Source organism: Vipera ursinii, assembly GCF_947247035.1.
Source record: "Vipera ursinii genome assembly, chromosome: 2".
In the NCBI taxonomy this organism is placed as follows: Eukaryota; Metazoa; Chordata; class Lepidosauria; order Squamata; family Viperidae; genus Vipera; species Vipera ursinii.
This window is the reverse complement of record NC_139513.1, coordinates 71,936,500-71,950,255: the sequence shown is the minus strand read 5'-3', so window position 1 is coordinate 71,950,255 and position 13,756 is coordinate 71,936,500. Positions and strand designations below refer to the sequence as shown.

Sequence of the window (13,756 nt, the reverse complement as noted above, 5' to 3'; positions counted from 1 at the left end):
CTGGCAGGGCAACTTACTGTATATAAACAGGGACAAATTCCACAATCAAAAGCATTGATGATATTACCTAGTCAGGTAATGAGATGTCTGCAAGCAAACAATCATGCTCAGAGGGCATCAAGGACTTTTATATCTTTCAATTAGAGCATTCTGAGTAAGGTAAGACATAACAGCTACCGTGTTTCCCCAAAAGTAAGACCCTGTCTTATTTTCTTTTGGGCTCTGAAATAAGCAGAAGGTCTTATTTTCGGGGAGGGCTTACTCTTTGCCGGTACCAGCACCAGTAGGCCACAAGAGCGTGGGGATGGGGCAGGATCTGTGAATGGGGGGAGAATCAACACGGTGGCGAGAGCATGGTGGCAGACCAGGTACGGCCTGTTGCAGGGTGAGTCAGCCCAGATCTTCCGTGCGACCACCAGAGCAACCCTCCCACTGCCGGCCTGCCAGGGCCCTTTGCCAGCGGCCGCTGGTAAAACTGTGCTACTCACGCCTCTGCCTTTCGACTGGTGAGTGCCACCAGCCTGCATGCCTACTTGGTGCTGCAGGCGCCGGGCTAAGGGCTGAACCTGGTGCTCTTCGGGCCCTGGCAGGTGCTACACCTCTCATATTGGCTGGACGCTTTTGGCCTCCACCCACTGCTCCCGCCGGATTGCTCACTGCCGCCGCCACCATAACATAAGGAGGTGAAGCAGGTGGCCAGGGGGGGATGTTGCTTCCCTCTGCCTGCCGGACACCTGCTGAAGCCGCGCAGGGTAGGTTTGCCCCCGCCCAGATGCCCTTGCCTCCCCAAGCCTTTTTTTTTTTTTACTAACCTGCGTTTCAGCTGCATTGCGTGTCTCCGCTTCTCAGCCTTTGCTGTGTATTTGTGGGATAAAAAAAAGTTCAATCAGACTTTCTAACATCTTGCAAGATCAAGAAGTTAGAAAGTGTGATTGAACTTTTTTTTTTGTCCCACAAACACGTGGCAAAGGCTGAGGAGCGAACAGAGAAACGAATGCAGCTGAAAGGCAAGTTAGTAAAAAAAACCTCTCAGGGAGGTGAGGGCATCTGGGCAGGGGGGGCTTCGCAACCTTATCCTGCGTGGCTTCGGCAGGTGTTCGGCAGGCAGAGGGAAGCAGCTCCACTCCCCCGCCACATGCTTTGTCTCTACTAAATGGTGAAGGTAGCGGCCGGCCGGGCAGAAAACGATCCAGCAGGAGCAGTGGGTGGAGGCCAAAAGCACCCAGATGGTATGAGAGGTGCAGTGCTCACCAGGGCCTGAAGAGCACCAGGTTCAGCCCTTAGCCCAGTGCCCGCAGCACCAAGTAGGTAGGCAGGCTGGCGGCACTCACCAGCCAAAAGGCAGAGGCGTGGGTGGCGCGGTTTTACCGGCAGCTGCTGGCGAAGAGCCCCGGCAGGCCGGCAGTGGGTCGCTCTGGTGGTCACACAGGAGATCTGGGCTGACTCGCCCTGCATCAGGTAGGAGCAGCCCAGCAAGTCAGCCCAGAGCAGCGTGGCCAGGAGGGCAAAGAGCCCGTGAGGCCAGCAACGCTGGTAGCTACTTGGCCGCACGACACCCGACGCGGCTGAGAAATATCCCAGCGGCAGTAGGGTCAGCAGGCAAGGCAGGTGAAGGCCTTGTGGCTGCAGGCAAACAGACAATGGGACAGAGAGGGTGGGGCTGGCGGTAGCCGATTCCACCAACAGCTGCTGGCGAAGGGCCCTGGCAGGTTGGTAGTGGTGGGGCGCTCCGGCAGCTGCATGGAAGATTTGGGCCGACTCGTCCTGCCCCATGCTAGGGCTTACTTTTGGGGGAGGGCTTATATTAGCCCCCCCTAAAAATCAGCTGGGGCTTACTTTTTGATTAGGGTTTACTTTCGGGGAAACACGGTAGTACATAAGAATTCTTTGGGATCACTGGTCACTTTCAGAAGAATGTAGTGGTGAACCAGATCAGATGCATTTGAGAAACTCTGAATTAGTCTTATTATTTCAAATAAAACTCTCAGAATTACTTTTACTTGAATGTTTCAAGAAAATATAAAAGGTTTTAAATAGGTAGCTCAGCTAATATGCCTGCTACTTTATATAGCTTACTTAGGATAATTACATTTTGTTCTTGCTACTCTTGTATTCCACAGATTCTTCAGAATTTGCTATCCGGTGTCTGTTGGAACAAAATGTGGGGACACCCTCATTCAGCTAATAGAATGGGTCCTTTCCGGTAAGTATTTCAATATGAAATATATTTATTAATGATAACATTCCTACATAGACATTGTGTACCGTGCAATACTACAACTGGATAAAAGTAGATTGGGGAAGGAGTTGATGCCTCTCCTGAAAAGAAGGGAAATTGAATGGAACATCATAGAGGAAGAAAGAGCTAGCTGAAATGTTGAACGGGAACAATCTAAATGGCAACATTTTGCAGGTGGTCCTGATTATGTATAGTAACAGCAAACTAAGATTCTTTATGTACATAGCTCCTTATGTGCTTGAAATATATTAATATGATATGCATGGTCAAAAAAGAGATAATTTCATTTTTTATATGATCGAAGAGCAGTTAGTTTGACAACATAAATTTGAGGCTACCTAGTACTTTGCTGTGGCTTTCTTTAGTTTTTATCTTACACTATTACAGAGTCTTCTAAAATTTCTGAAAAGCAATTGCTGTATATTTGCTGAGTTCACACACTATCCTGTGCTCTAGCAAGACTTGTTTGGTTTTAATATGTTGTGTGAACCTAACCACTTGTGATAAACCATAGTTTATAGCTTACCATACTATGTTGTCTCAATTTAGTTACAGTTTAATTAATAAAATATAAGACAACTATTCTTTCACTACATCACAGAATGGGAACCTGAAGGCAGAAATTTAACAGTAATAATGAAAAGTACATTAATAATTTTGGAAAAAATAAATTGAAAATATTAATATACAATAATTAAAAAGCAGACAAAGAATATGTATTTACACTTTATGCGTATAGCGTGCCTACTAAATGCACATAAGATAGGCACAAATCTGTGGAGGCATTGATGAACTGTGAAGTAGCTCCAGGATGGATTGACATAGATCAGTATCATGTGCTATAGCTCAGGCTATACACAAGACTTAAGCAGAATATTGATCTTGTTCTATAAAAGCCTTCTTTGATCAGTAGTGACTCAAGTTAATTAAGAATCCAACTATATTAAATATTTATTGGCAAAAAAAAAAAATCTTACCACACAGATTCATGAGTATGATGTGACTTGTCAGAATTTGAACAGGCACATGAATTCATCAACTGCTTTTTTTAATAATGAATTTAGTAAAAGAAAAATAAGTGTGAATCAGAGATAGTGATAAGATGGTAGATTGTAGCAGTTCCCAAAAATTATACTTCTAGTTCACACAAGAATATTGATGGTGGCTTCAATTCAGGGATTACTTGTAAAAGCGGGAAAGTGTTTCTGCTTTTGCAGCCATTCCCTACCAAATGTATCAAATTTCCCCATTAGTTGCCTCCTCATGTACCTCATCCTAGTCCATTTTAGACAACCTGATGATCGTCAACAGCAGTTCTTGCAAGAAAGAGCAAGCCCAAGAAGATTCATTGTGCAAATGGATTCTATTTAAGATTTACTTTAGCCAATCTGAAATAACTTAATACGATAAGTACTTATTTACTACATTGATTTATAGCGTACTCTCAATCCACATTCAAAGTGATGTTATGATATTTCAGACCCCAGTTGTTTAGGACCCAAGGATTTGAGGACGTGATTTAAGCAGGCTTATATGCTTTATTTATTTATTGAACTTTTACTGTATAGCCACCAATTTTATACTGGTTCACAACAGCAGCCAATAAAAACACAAAAATAAATAGCACTCCGTGCTACAAAGAAAACATCACATCTCGCACCATAGCACCAGAACATCCTATGACAGGCATGTCAAACTCGCGACGTCATGTGATGTCACGCGACGTATCGGAACTTTTTCCCATTGCCGAAAATGGGATGGGCGCGGGTTCTCCGTGATGCTCCGGCCCGCGGGCTGGCAGTTTGGCACCCCTGTCCTATGAGGTATAAATATGAGAAAGGGCCTTCTTACCTATAACGCCTTGTTTATGGAATGCTGTTCTATATAGATTTGGGTGGTGGTATTTTTTTACATCACCTTAAAATTTGACTGTCAAACCTCATCTTGTAGAATATTGTTTGCATGGCCCTTGAGGGGAGGGTTTGTACGTGGTTTGAGATCTGTATAACAAATCTGCAATCTTTTGCTTAGGGAAGATTAATCAAACCAAAAACCTTATTACCAAGAATGTGAGATAGATGAGGCAGTAAGAATACTCGGATGTGTTCCATTTGGAACTAATATGCTAAAAGCATATTAAAGGATTTCTGAGACCAGTATATTGCTCAAAGTTTGTCATCGCTTCATCATACAATATAGCATTGTAAAGTATGTTTCTGTTGAATAGATGAGAGACAAGATCATTAGATGAGTGGGTTTATATAGTAGCAATAGTTTTTTAACGAACATCATCAGAGCAAGAAATATGAAAATGTGGAGCTTCTAAAAATGTCATTTGTAAGAACTGTAGCATATTTTATCCTAATTTCAATACCAATTTTCAGAGACTAAAGACAAAATTTCTAGACATTTTTGGAGGCCCTTTTATGAGTAGATCTATCAGATAAGTTGGACAAATGGAGATGCTTTCTTAATTGTGACTTATTAATGAAATAATTTGTTTACAGAAGTCTGCTTTGCACTGATACTATGTTTTTTTCGATGCCTTAAACATTCCTCTTCTACACTTTTTAATATATTTGGTGGTTTAATACAACTTGGATAAGAAAATGCACATTGTTTTATAAATCACCTGAGTTGGGAAAACTTAAGTCTTAACTCATCCTGTCACTGATGCAGAATTCTCCACATGCTCTACTTTGGATATGTAGTGTAGGGGTTTGGTTTATTGGAAAGAATAGAAAGATATACTGCATCTAAAAATGGAGATTGTTAAAATCAGTATCTTTAAAGAGGAAGGTGAATTGACAGATCAATCCTCAAATCTGAGTGACCTTTGATAGGTGGAGACAAAGGTTTAATTATTGACTATCATTGTAATCACATTTCATTATTTCACAGGATCTCTTTTTGTATGTTTATGTGTGTTGCAGAATTTTCTATGACTATTAGATTTAGATTGCAACCATCCAGATTCCCATTCTTGTTTAAATCTCCAATGTTAACTGAATTTTCCATTACATTCCTTTTCTTGTCACCCTATCCCTTCTTTCTTTTTACAGCATTTCAGTCTTTAACTTTGTTTACACATTTTAAAATTTTAATCCATCCTGCTTCATTTACCCGTACGTAAGATCATATAAATAATTGTAAATGTTATTTGTATTTTTTCTCCTTATGAACAATATCTCTTTTTCCCTTTTGCCATTTCCTGGTTCTGTTCTGGTCTATTGATTGTTGTGAATGCTCAACAGTGTCAGAGAGCGATTAAGAATGGGCAAGTTGGTGGTGTGGATCAAATTGCACTGGCAAAGAATTATTCTATCGATTTATAGAGCTGCTTACCTTGAAATCATCACTGTGGGCAATGAACATAGGAATCAAACTCTGACCTAAAATAATGAAATAACAACAACAACAACAACAACAACAACACAGCAAGCACTCAAGAATGATCAACAAAAGCACATAGCTACAGTGATGCCAAAGACAGTTACAATGATGGGCTCCCCCAATCTATAGACTTCATGCCTGGGAGAACATCCAGGTCTTCAAGGATTTATAAAATACAAACAGGGCCAGAGCCAAACAGACCTCATTGTTATTGTGTATCAATAACCAGCAGGAACTCTGAAAGAAAAGGCTCAGTTCCAAGATCCTGCCAGATGGCACAGTTTAATAGATGACACCCAGAATATGCCCCAACCTGCCAAATTTAGTGGGTCAAGCAAAAGCAAGTCTTGCAAATAATCTGGCTTCATACCATGAATGGCTTTATAGCTGATAATCAGTCCTTTGAATTGCACCTGGAAGCCTTCTGGAGCCCCTGCTCCCATAATTTTCCATGCCACTGCATTCTGGACTGGTAAGAAACTTCTGGATGGCCTTCAAGAGCAGCTGTATATTGAGTATATTGAAGCAATCCATTCAGGAGATGACCAAGTATCTCAATTCATACATACTAATGATACCTAACCCTATGCTGGCAGATCAATCAACTCTCATGTTAAGGTTAAACAGGAACGGGGAGACAATAGAATCTTGAAGGATCCCAAAAAGGAGGAGTCTGGGTCAGATCTCTCCTTTACTAACAACACTGATTGAAATCAACCTTGGAAGAAGGAGAATCATTGCAACCTTGCCTCTTTCTCTCTATTCTCTGGGTTTGCTAAGAAGAATACTGACCGTTAGTGAAAGCCATCGAGAGATGGAGACCAAGTATGTAGTCAATGATGTTTCAATCCCCTACTCAGGTCTCAAAGCCAGCTAAAGATATGCAGATAAACCATTTCCTTCAGGGCTTTCTCTTTATTTTTTTTAGAAAGTTGTCCTTTTTATTAGTTTATAATATAAATACAAAAATATAAAAACAAATAATAGGAAAAATAGGAGTGCAGTAGAATAAGACAGTAACATTATTATTATTATTATTATTATTATTATTATTTGGATTTATATACCGCCCCTCTCCCAAGGGACTCGGGGCGGTGTACAGGGTAATTAAACACTATAAACAACACATAATATACAAAAATTAAAATGAAATTAAACCAATAGCCCTAAACAATAAAACACATTCTAAAATTTAAATTTTTTAAAATTTAAGATCTAAAATCCCAGTCCCTCAGTCCAGGTTGGCAAGTTCAAATAGCCAAGTCTTCAGGTCGCGGTGGAAGGAGCGAAGGTCGGGAGCCATCCGGAGCTCAACAGGGGGCTGATTCCAGCAGGCAGGCGTGCCCACAGAGAATGCTCTCCCCCTGGGGGCCGCCAGTCAACATTCCCTGACCGACGGCACCCTGAGGAGGCCCTCTCTGTGGGAGCGCACAGGACGATGGGAAGTTAATGCCGGCAAAAGGTACTCCCGTAAATAACCCGGACCCATGCCATTTAGGGCTTTATAGGTCATCACCAGCACCTTGAATCTCACCCGGAAGACAACTGGAAGCCAATGCAGCTCGCGGAGCAGAGGTGTTACATGGGAGTATCGGGAAACCCCCATCACAACTCGCGCGGCCGCATTCTGCACCAGCTGGAGCCATCCAAAAATAAGCCGCAGCACACCTAAAAACCAAGCTGGGGTGGGGGTGTAGAGCTCCCCCTGCACCCTGCGCTCACTTACCTTGCAACCAGGCTTCTCTTTGCCTGCTCACCTCTGCGGCATCCCCAGGCCTGCATTTCGCAGTTAGAGGCCTTTCTGGAAGGCCACTGCAGCTGAGAACTGAGCTATGGATTCATCTTCCGGAAAGGCCTCTGACTGCGAAATGCAGGCCGGAGCTCCATTCTCACCTGCAGAATGAAGCTGCTCCTTCGGCTGCAGAAAAGTGGGCCGGCTGGGCGGTGCTCTCGGTGCTGGAGGTGAGTGGAAAAGACACCCCCTCCCCCCAAATAAGACCTGGTGCCTCTTTTGGACAAAAATAAAAATAAGACTGGGTCATATTTTCAGATAAACATGGTATAGACATTAATCAATAATATGTTCATCATTACCACACAGTAGGATTTCCAATTTTTAACAGTCAAACCCATAACTCTTTTTGTCTAATTTAAATCTTTCTTTCAATTGTAAATATGTAAACCAGTGGCAGACATGTCCTTATGATTCTAGATCTTCCTTAGGGATAGGATCACCAAAATTAAAAGATACTATATTACCATAAGTCCACCAGTCTAGCTTCACCATCATTTCTTTTCTGAAAAAAGCTTCCTGAGGGGACACCCAAAAAGGCATCTTCGTAGAAAACCTTGTTTTATATTTATTCCAAACTTTTAGAATGATATGTCCAACAAAGTGGTGGTTAAAATAATCTTTTACTTTAACATTGTCATACCAAAATAACCATGCCACCCAAATCTTAATTTATGACCTTGGCTTTTTCCCTTTCTATATAAACTTAGAAATATCCATCTGCCATTATTTAAATGGAGTATCAGTTGCAAGTATTGGTAACGTCTGAAACAGAGATAGCATCTTTGGTAAGACTTTCATCTTAATTACAGAAATTCTGTCCAGTAGTGATTAATGCAGTTTATCCTATCTTAATAAGTCCTTTTTAATATCATTCCACACAGGCACACACTTTTGTGTTTGTATTTGTCAATATGACTCCAAATATTTCACCTTTTTCTCAGTCCTAAGACCATACTTTCAGTCAATACATCGCGGTCCTGTGGGATCATATTCTTAATAAGCCTTGTTGTTTTGTGTTTATTTTAAAACCCGCTAAAACCTCAAACATTTAATTTCCTCATCAAATATTCTATATTATTTTTTGTGTCTTGAAAGAATATAACCAAATCATCAGCAAATGCCCTTAATTTATAAACTTCCTTTTTGATAGTTATACTTGTTATTTTCTCATCTTGCCTGATATCTCTATTTAAAACTTTAACAGCAAAATAACAAGAGAAACATGGGACATCCTTGTCTCTTACCCTTTTGAATTTCACATGAATTGGTTAAATCACCGTTAATAACAATTTTTTGCTTGCTGTGACATATAAACAGCTTTAATTCCTTGAATAAAATTCTCTCCAAAGTCCATTTCTTTCAGAACTTTAAGCATAAAAGCACAGTTTAGATTATCAAAGGCCTTCTCTGCATCTAAGAATATTAAAGTTGCCTTTTTCTCATTATGGTATTGTAAATATTCAAAAATATTCAAAACAGCCCTCATGTTGTCCCTTAACTCTTTTTTGGCAGAAAGCCAGATTGATCTTCGCGAATATACTTGTAAAACCTTTTTTTAAATCTTTTTGCCAAAACTGCAGCAAAAAGTTTACAGTCTTTGTTTAATAATGAAATTGATTTGTAATTCTTTATCTTCATAACATCTTGACCTTCTTTCGACATTTGAGGTGGAAATTCCTTCAGGGCTTTCTCAAGCTGTAGTATAGCCACCTTATCAATGACCTTCTCTAAAAAGGAATATGATGGAGGCAGCACAAAAATTATACATTGTGTTTGGGACCAGTGATGGCTTCTCAATAAGCGAGTGGAACACTGCTTTTTAAAGTGTCCACCTTTCCTCAAGTATGAATTCACCACTCTGGATGCAGACATGTATCCTAGGAAATCTTAGCCAACCACAGGGACATGCATTTAATATACAGTGGCCAAGTTCATAGCTTGCTTTAATAGGGTCTAACCCATCCCAGGTAACAGAGCCAGACAGCCACATCTAACTTAGAGGAAATATGATCAGTGTTGAACCGTCCTCGACAAAAGCACAGTCGATGAGCCGTGGTACAGTGAACAAAAATGGATCGTTTATTCTCAAACTCCAAAGTAAGGGAAAAGTCAGCGTTGGAAGCCTCACGCCTCCAATGCATGCCTTATAGCCAAGACACGCCTCGGCCCCACCCCCCCACTACAAGACAGCATCCGGCCGGCGCCTATAAACACCCTATTCCCTTTTTCCGGCCCCTCGTGCACCCTCGCGCCCGTGCCCCCTGTGAATCGTCTTCCGCAAGGTCAGTATCCCGTGTGATCCCCCAACCTTCCCCAATCCCGACCCGGAGCTCCCAGCATGCAACCATCCCTTTCCAACCCGCTCTTTCCCCCTCACCCACATCTGGCTCCAACAGACCCTTCCACATGTCCCAGGGTGCCTCTTCATGAGGTCTCGGCTCCGGGGGCCCCAGAGCAGCCGGTGTTGGCTGACGGTCAGGTGCTTCCCCCAACGTGCAGGCGACAGCGCAGACAGGCCCGTCCCGCCGAGAACCCACCCGGCCGACCATGTACCGACCCGGCGTGGGCCTTTCCGCGGACGGGCTTCCAGTAAAGGGACTGCCTGCTCTCGGCAGCAATTGCCAGGGTCCTTCCACAGCCGGGCTGTCCTGTTGGGTGCCTGCGGGTCCCTCCGTAGGTCCCTCTAGCGCAGGCGTGTCTGGGAGCCGGAGAGCAGCTGGCCGACGCAGAGCAGCCGGTTGTCGGGCCTGTGTGGTCGGGGCCCGTGGGGTAGCTGGCTGTCCGGCCTGCGCAGTCAGGGGCCGACGCCCAGCTGATCGTCGGGACCGCCGCTCACCCGCGACCTCCTCCCCTGCCCATCTGAGCATTGGGCTCCAACAAAACGGCCGACCGGTGGTGGAATACATCCGTGAGTTCAGGGAAGTGGCTGGAAAGCTACGCTCATGGCCAGAGCGAATGTTAATCCACCATTTCCAGACATGGCTAGACTTCCTACCAAGTAGGAAGTTAGGTCCCAAATTTATAGGACCGTTCCAGGTTATTCAAGTTATCAACCCAGTGACAGTTCGACTCCGACTGCCCAAATTCCTTGGTAAAGTTCACCTGGTTTTCCACAGTAGTTTTCTAAAACCGGCTCCTGCGGCCACAGGGGTGGGGGAAAAGGGGACTCCCGGACCTGTTCACAATGACTATTACAAAGTACAAGAGATTATCAATTCTAGGGTATGGAAGGGAAGGGTGCAATATCTACTATTGTGGAAGGGATATCCAGCATCTAAGGCATCATGGGTGGTGGAGGGGGACGTCCGAGCACCTCGGCTGGTTCGGGCGTTTCACCGCAAATACCCAGGGAGTCCTGGGGGGAGGGCATGCGGAACCTGTGGCCTACATAGGAGTATGTTTACCATCTCCCTCTTATCTTCCAGGTGGAGCCCTGGTAAGGGGAGCCGCCTGTCGAGCCCCATGGGCCCGACACTATGAGGGGCATCCTGTACCCAGCACAGGCCCCAATTCATTTACCGACCCACACTCCGTGCACGTCTTGACACGTAGCCCAACGCTCAGACGGACAGGGGAGGAGGTCGCGGGTGAGCGGCGGTCCCGACAATCAGCTGGGCATCGGCCCCTGACTGCGCAGGCCGGACAGCCAGCTACCCCACGGGCCCCGACCACACAGGCCCGACAACCGGCTGCTCTCGGCAGCAATTGCCAGGGTCCTTCCGTGGCCGGGCTGTCCTGTCGGGTGCCTGCGGGTCCCTCCATAGGTTCCTCTAGCGCAGGCGCCTCTGGGAGCCGGAGAGCAGCTGGCCGACGCAGAGCAGCCGGTTGTCGGGCCTGTGTGGTCTATATAAATCTAATAAATAAATAAACAAACTGCAATAGTTTTAATATAGTTTACTAATACAGTTGCAAAACCTGCATTGATATTTGGACTAGAGATGTGTAGTTTTAAATAAAATTTTCCTACAACAATAATTCCTTTTGCAATTCTTGCAAATTATGTGGAGAAAAGTAATCCCCATTCCCTTACAGGCATCATTTTTTTAAACTCTCCAGGAAAAATGAGGGTAGGGTTTGAACATTTTTGTAGGGAAGAACTCTCTTGAACTCACTCCTAAAGTAACATAATGTTTTACCTGTAGTTGCTAGGGTTTTTTTTTTTACAAAAATCTTCAGTGACCTGTATTTTTAATAAATAAATAAAATCTGCTTGAAACATCTCTAAATTTAGAATATTTGTCAAATGTCCCTGAGAATCTTTATTTGGTTTTATTATTCAGAAAATTTGGTAAGATATGCTTTCTTTCAGAGAACACAATAACTTATTTTCTGCTGATTCTGTGGATTTTATCCAATAGTATTCTGTCATGAGAAAATGGCCTTTGATGCTGCCAATGTTTCTTTCATTCAATTTAATTTCACCAAACCCCATTATACATCTGGAATCAATTCCAGAGGCTTGGATGATCCTTCAAGACAATGTGGGGGATTGTCATAGAAAGAAAAATGAAATAACATTAATTTTCTGCCCTTTTTTATTAATGGAAGCCTCCCCTAGAAGAGAAAACCACCTATTGAAAGAAAATAGTAGTAGGTATAATGCTGTATGTATAATTCCTGGGGATGCTCTCCTTCCCTTAATACAGGTAGTCCTTGACTTAACGACTGTTCATTTAATGACTGAAGTTACAACAGCCTCAGTAAAAGTAACTTACGACCTATAGTCACGTTTACAACTGTTGTACTACCCCCATGGTCATGTGATCACAATTCGGGATTTAGCAGCTAGCTGGCATTTACAATCAGTTGCAGTGTCCTGCAATTATTTGATTGTGTATTTTGACCTTTATGGCATATTTCTGACAAAAAACAGATATTGGGGAAGCTGGATTCACTTAATGACTGGTGTATAAGTTGTGAAATCAGATCTGACTCTTTTTATGGCTGCAATGACTGACAACATAAATTTCAGTTGCAGTTGTGGTTGTAAGTCGAGGACTATCTATATCTCTCTTGAATTTCTTTCAGAAAAAGTTGAGATCGTCCTTTATTCCAAAGCTGTGATAAGGAATCTTTAAATGTTGTAAATGCATATTATAAGACTTTGGTAATTTGATATTTAGATTTTGTAAATGCTTGAATAGTATCTGTTATGGTAATGGCCTGTTAATTTTTGTTTATCAGCTGGATATCTTTGACATTTTTACATGTTTTCCAAAACAGTGGTTTTGATGTGAACATTTTATTATTTTGCAAATATAAATGTATGTATTTCATTGAGCTTTCTTTCTTTCTTTCTTTTCTATAGATTTTATTAGTTTTTATAGCGTTAGGAATAAGGTGGGGTTGGGGTTTTTTCAAATAACATTCTCAATATTTAGCAAACAGCACAATGTCTGGGTTCATATGTTTAACAAACAATAATAGATAATAGTTAATTATCATGCTTTAGGGCATGTCCACCAGATATGATAATAAGTATCTGGTCTTTGTTTGCATTTCCAACAGTTGTTTGAAGTATTTTTAAACATTTTTGCTAATCTCACTGGTGTCATATGCCATCTGTAAAACATTTTATGTAATTTTTCTTTATATGCCACTGCTTTAGTTAGTTTAATATTTCTTTCCCATAACTTTTGCCAGTCTTTAATTCTATATTATATCCAAAGTTCTTTGCCCATGTTATCATTGTTTCTTTTACTTGTTTTTCCTCCATCTTTAAGTTTAACAGAAATCTATAGTCTTTTAATCAACTTTTCATCTGTTTTAGCAGTATCTGATCAAATTCTGTCCTTTATAAAATCCCATTGTTTTAATATTTTTTTTATATCTCGTTTGAATTTGCAGATACGGCCACCATGCTAGATCAATACCTTGTTCTTGTAAATCTTGTCTGTCTTTCACTTTTCCTTCATTGTCCAAAATATCTTTGTAAGTCACAACTTTATCGTAGTTAATTAAATTTGGGTAAGCAAAAGCTTCCATTGTTGAAAGCCATTCAGGCATCTTAATATACATTTTTTCTTTTATTTTTTCCCATTCTGAAAGATGTCTCTAAGCATTATCCATTAGCCATGTTAAAATAGTTGCTTGGTAGTATAACCTCCAGTCCAGCAGTCCAAATCCTCCACTTTCTTTTGCTTCTTGTAGCATTTTCTCTCTAATTCTAGCTTTTCCCCCCATGCCAGATAAATTTCAATATTGTTTTATTCAGCTCATCAAAAAAGGCTTCCCCCAGCCTTTTTCATTGAGCTTTCTATATGCCAGGGGTGTCAAACTCAGTTTCATTGAGGGCCGCATCAGCATTGCGGTTGCCCTCAAGGGGCCGG

General features: G+C 42.0%; 1 protein-coding gene across 4 annotated transcripts in view; it reads left to right on the top strand.

Annotated features, from left to right (window-relative positions):
• Positions 1-13,756, top strand: part of RBM6 (RNA binding motif protein 6) — a 91,125-nt gene that overhangs the window by 3,861 nt on the left and 73,508 nt on the right. For 3 of the 4 annotated variants that reach the window (XM_083356125.1, XM_083356123.1, XM_083356126.1), the window contains exon 2: positions 2,121-2,203. In XM_083356125.1, coding sequence (XP_083212251.1) covers positions 2,160-2,203 — 44 coding nt within the window. In that variant the 5' untranslated portion in view covers positions 2,121-2,159. Of the gene's footprint in view, positions 1-16; positions 160-2,120; positions 2,204-13,756 lie in introns of those variants that run through there. The other variant, XM_083356124.1, reaches the window with a different exon arrangement.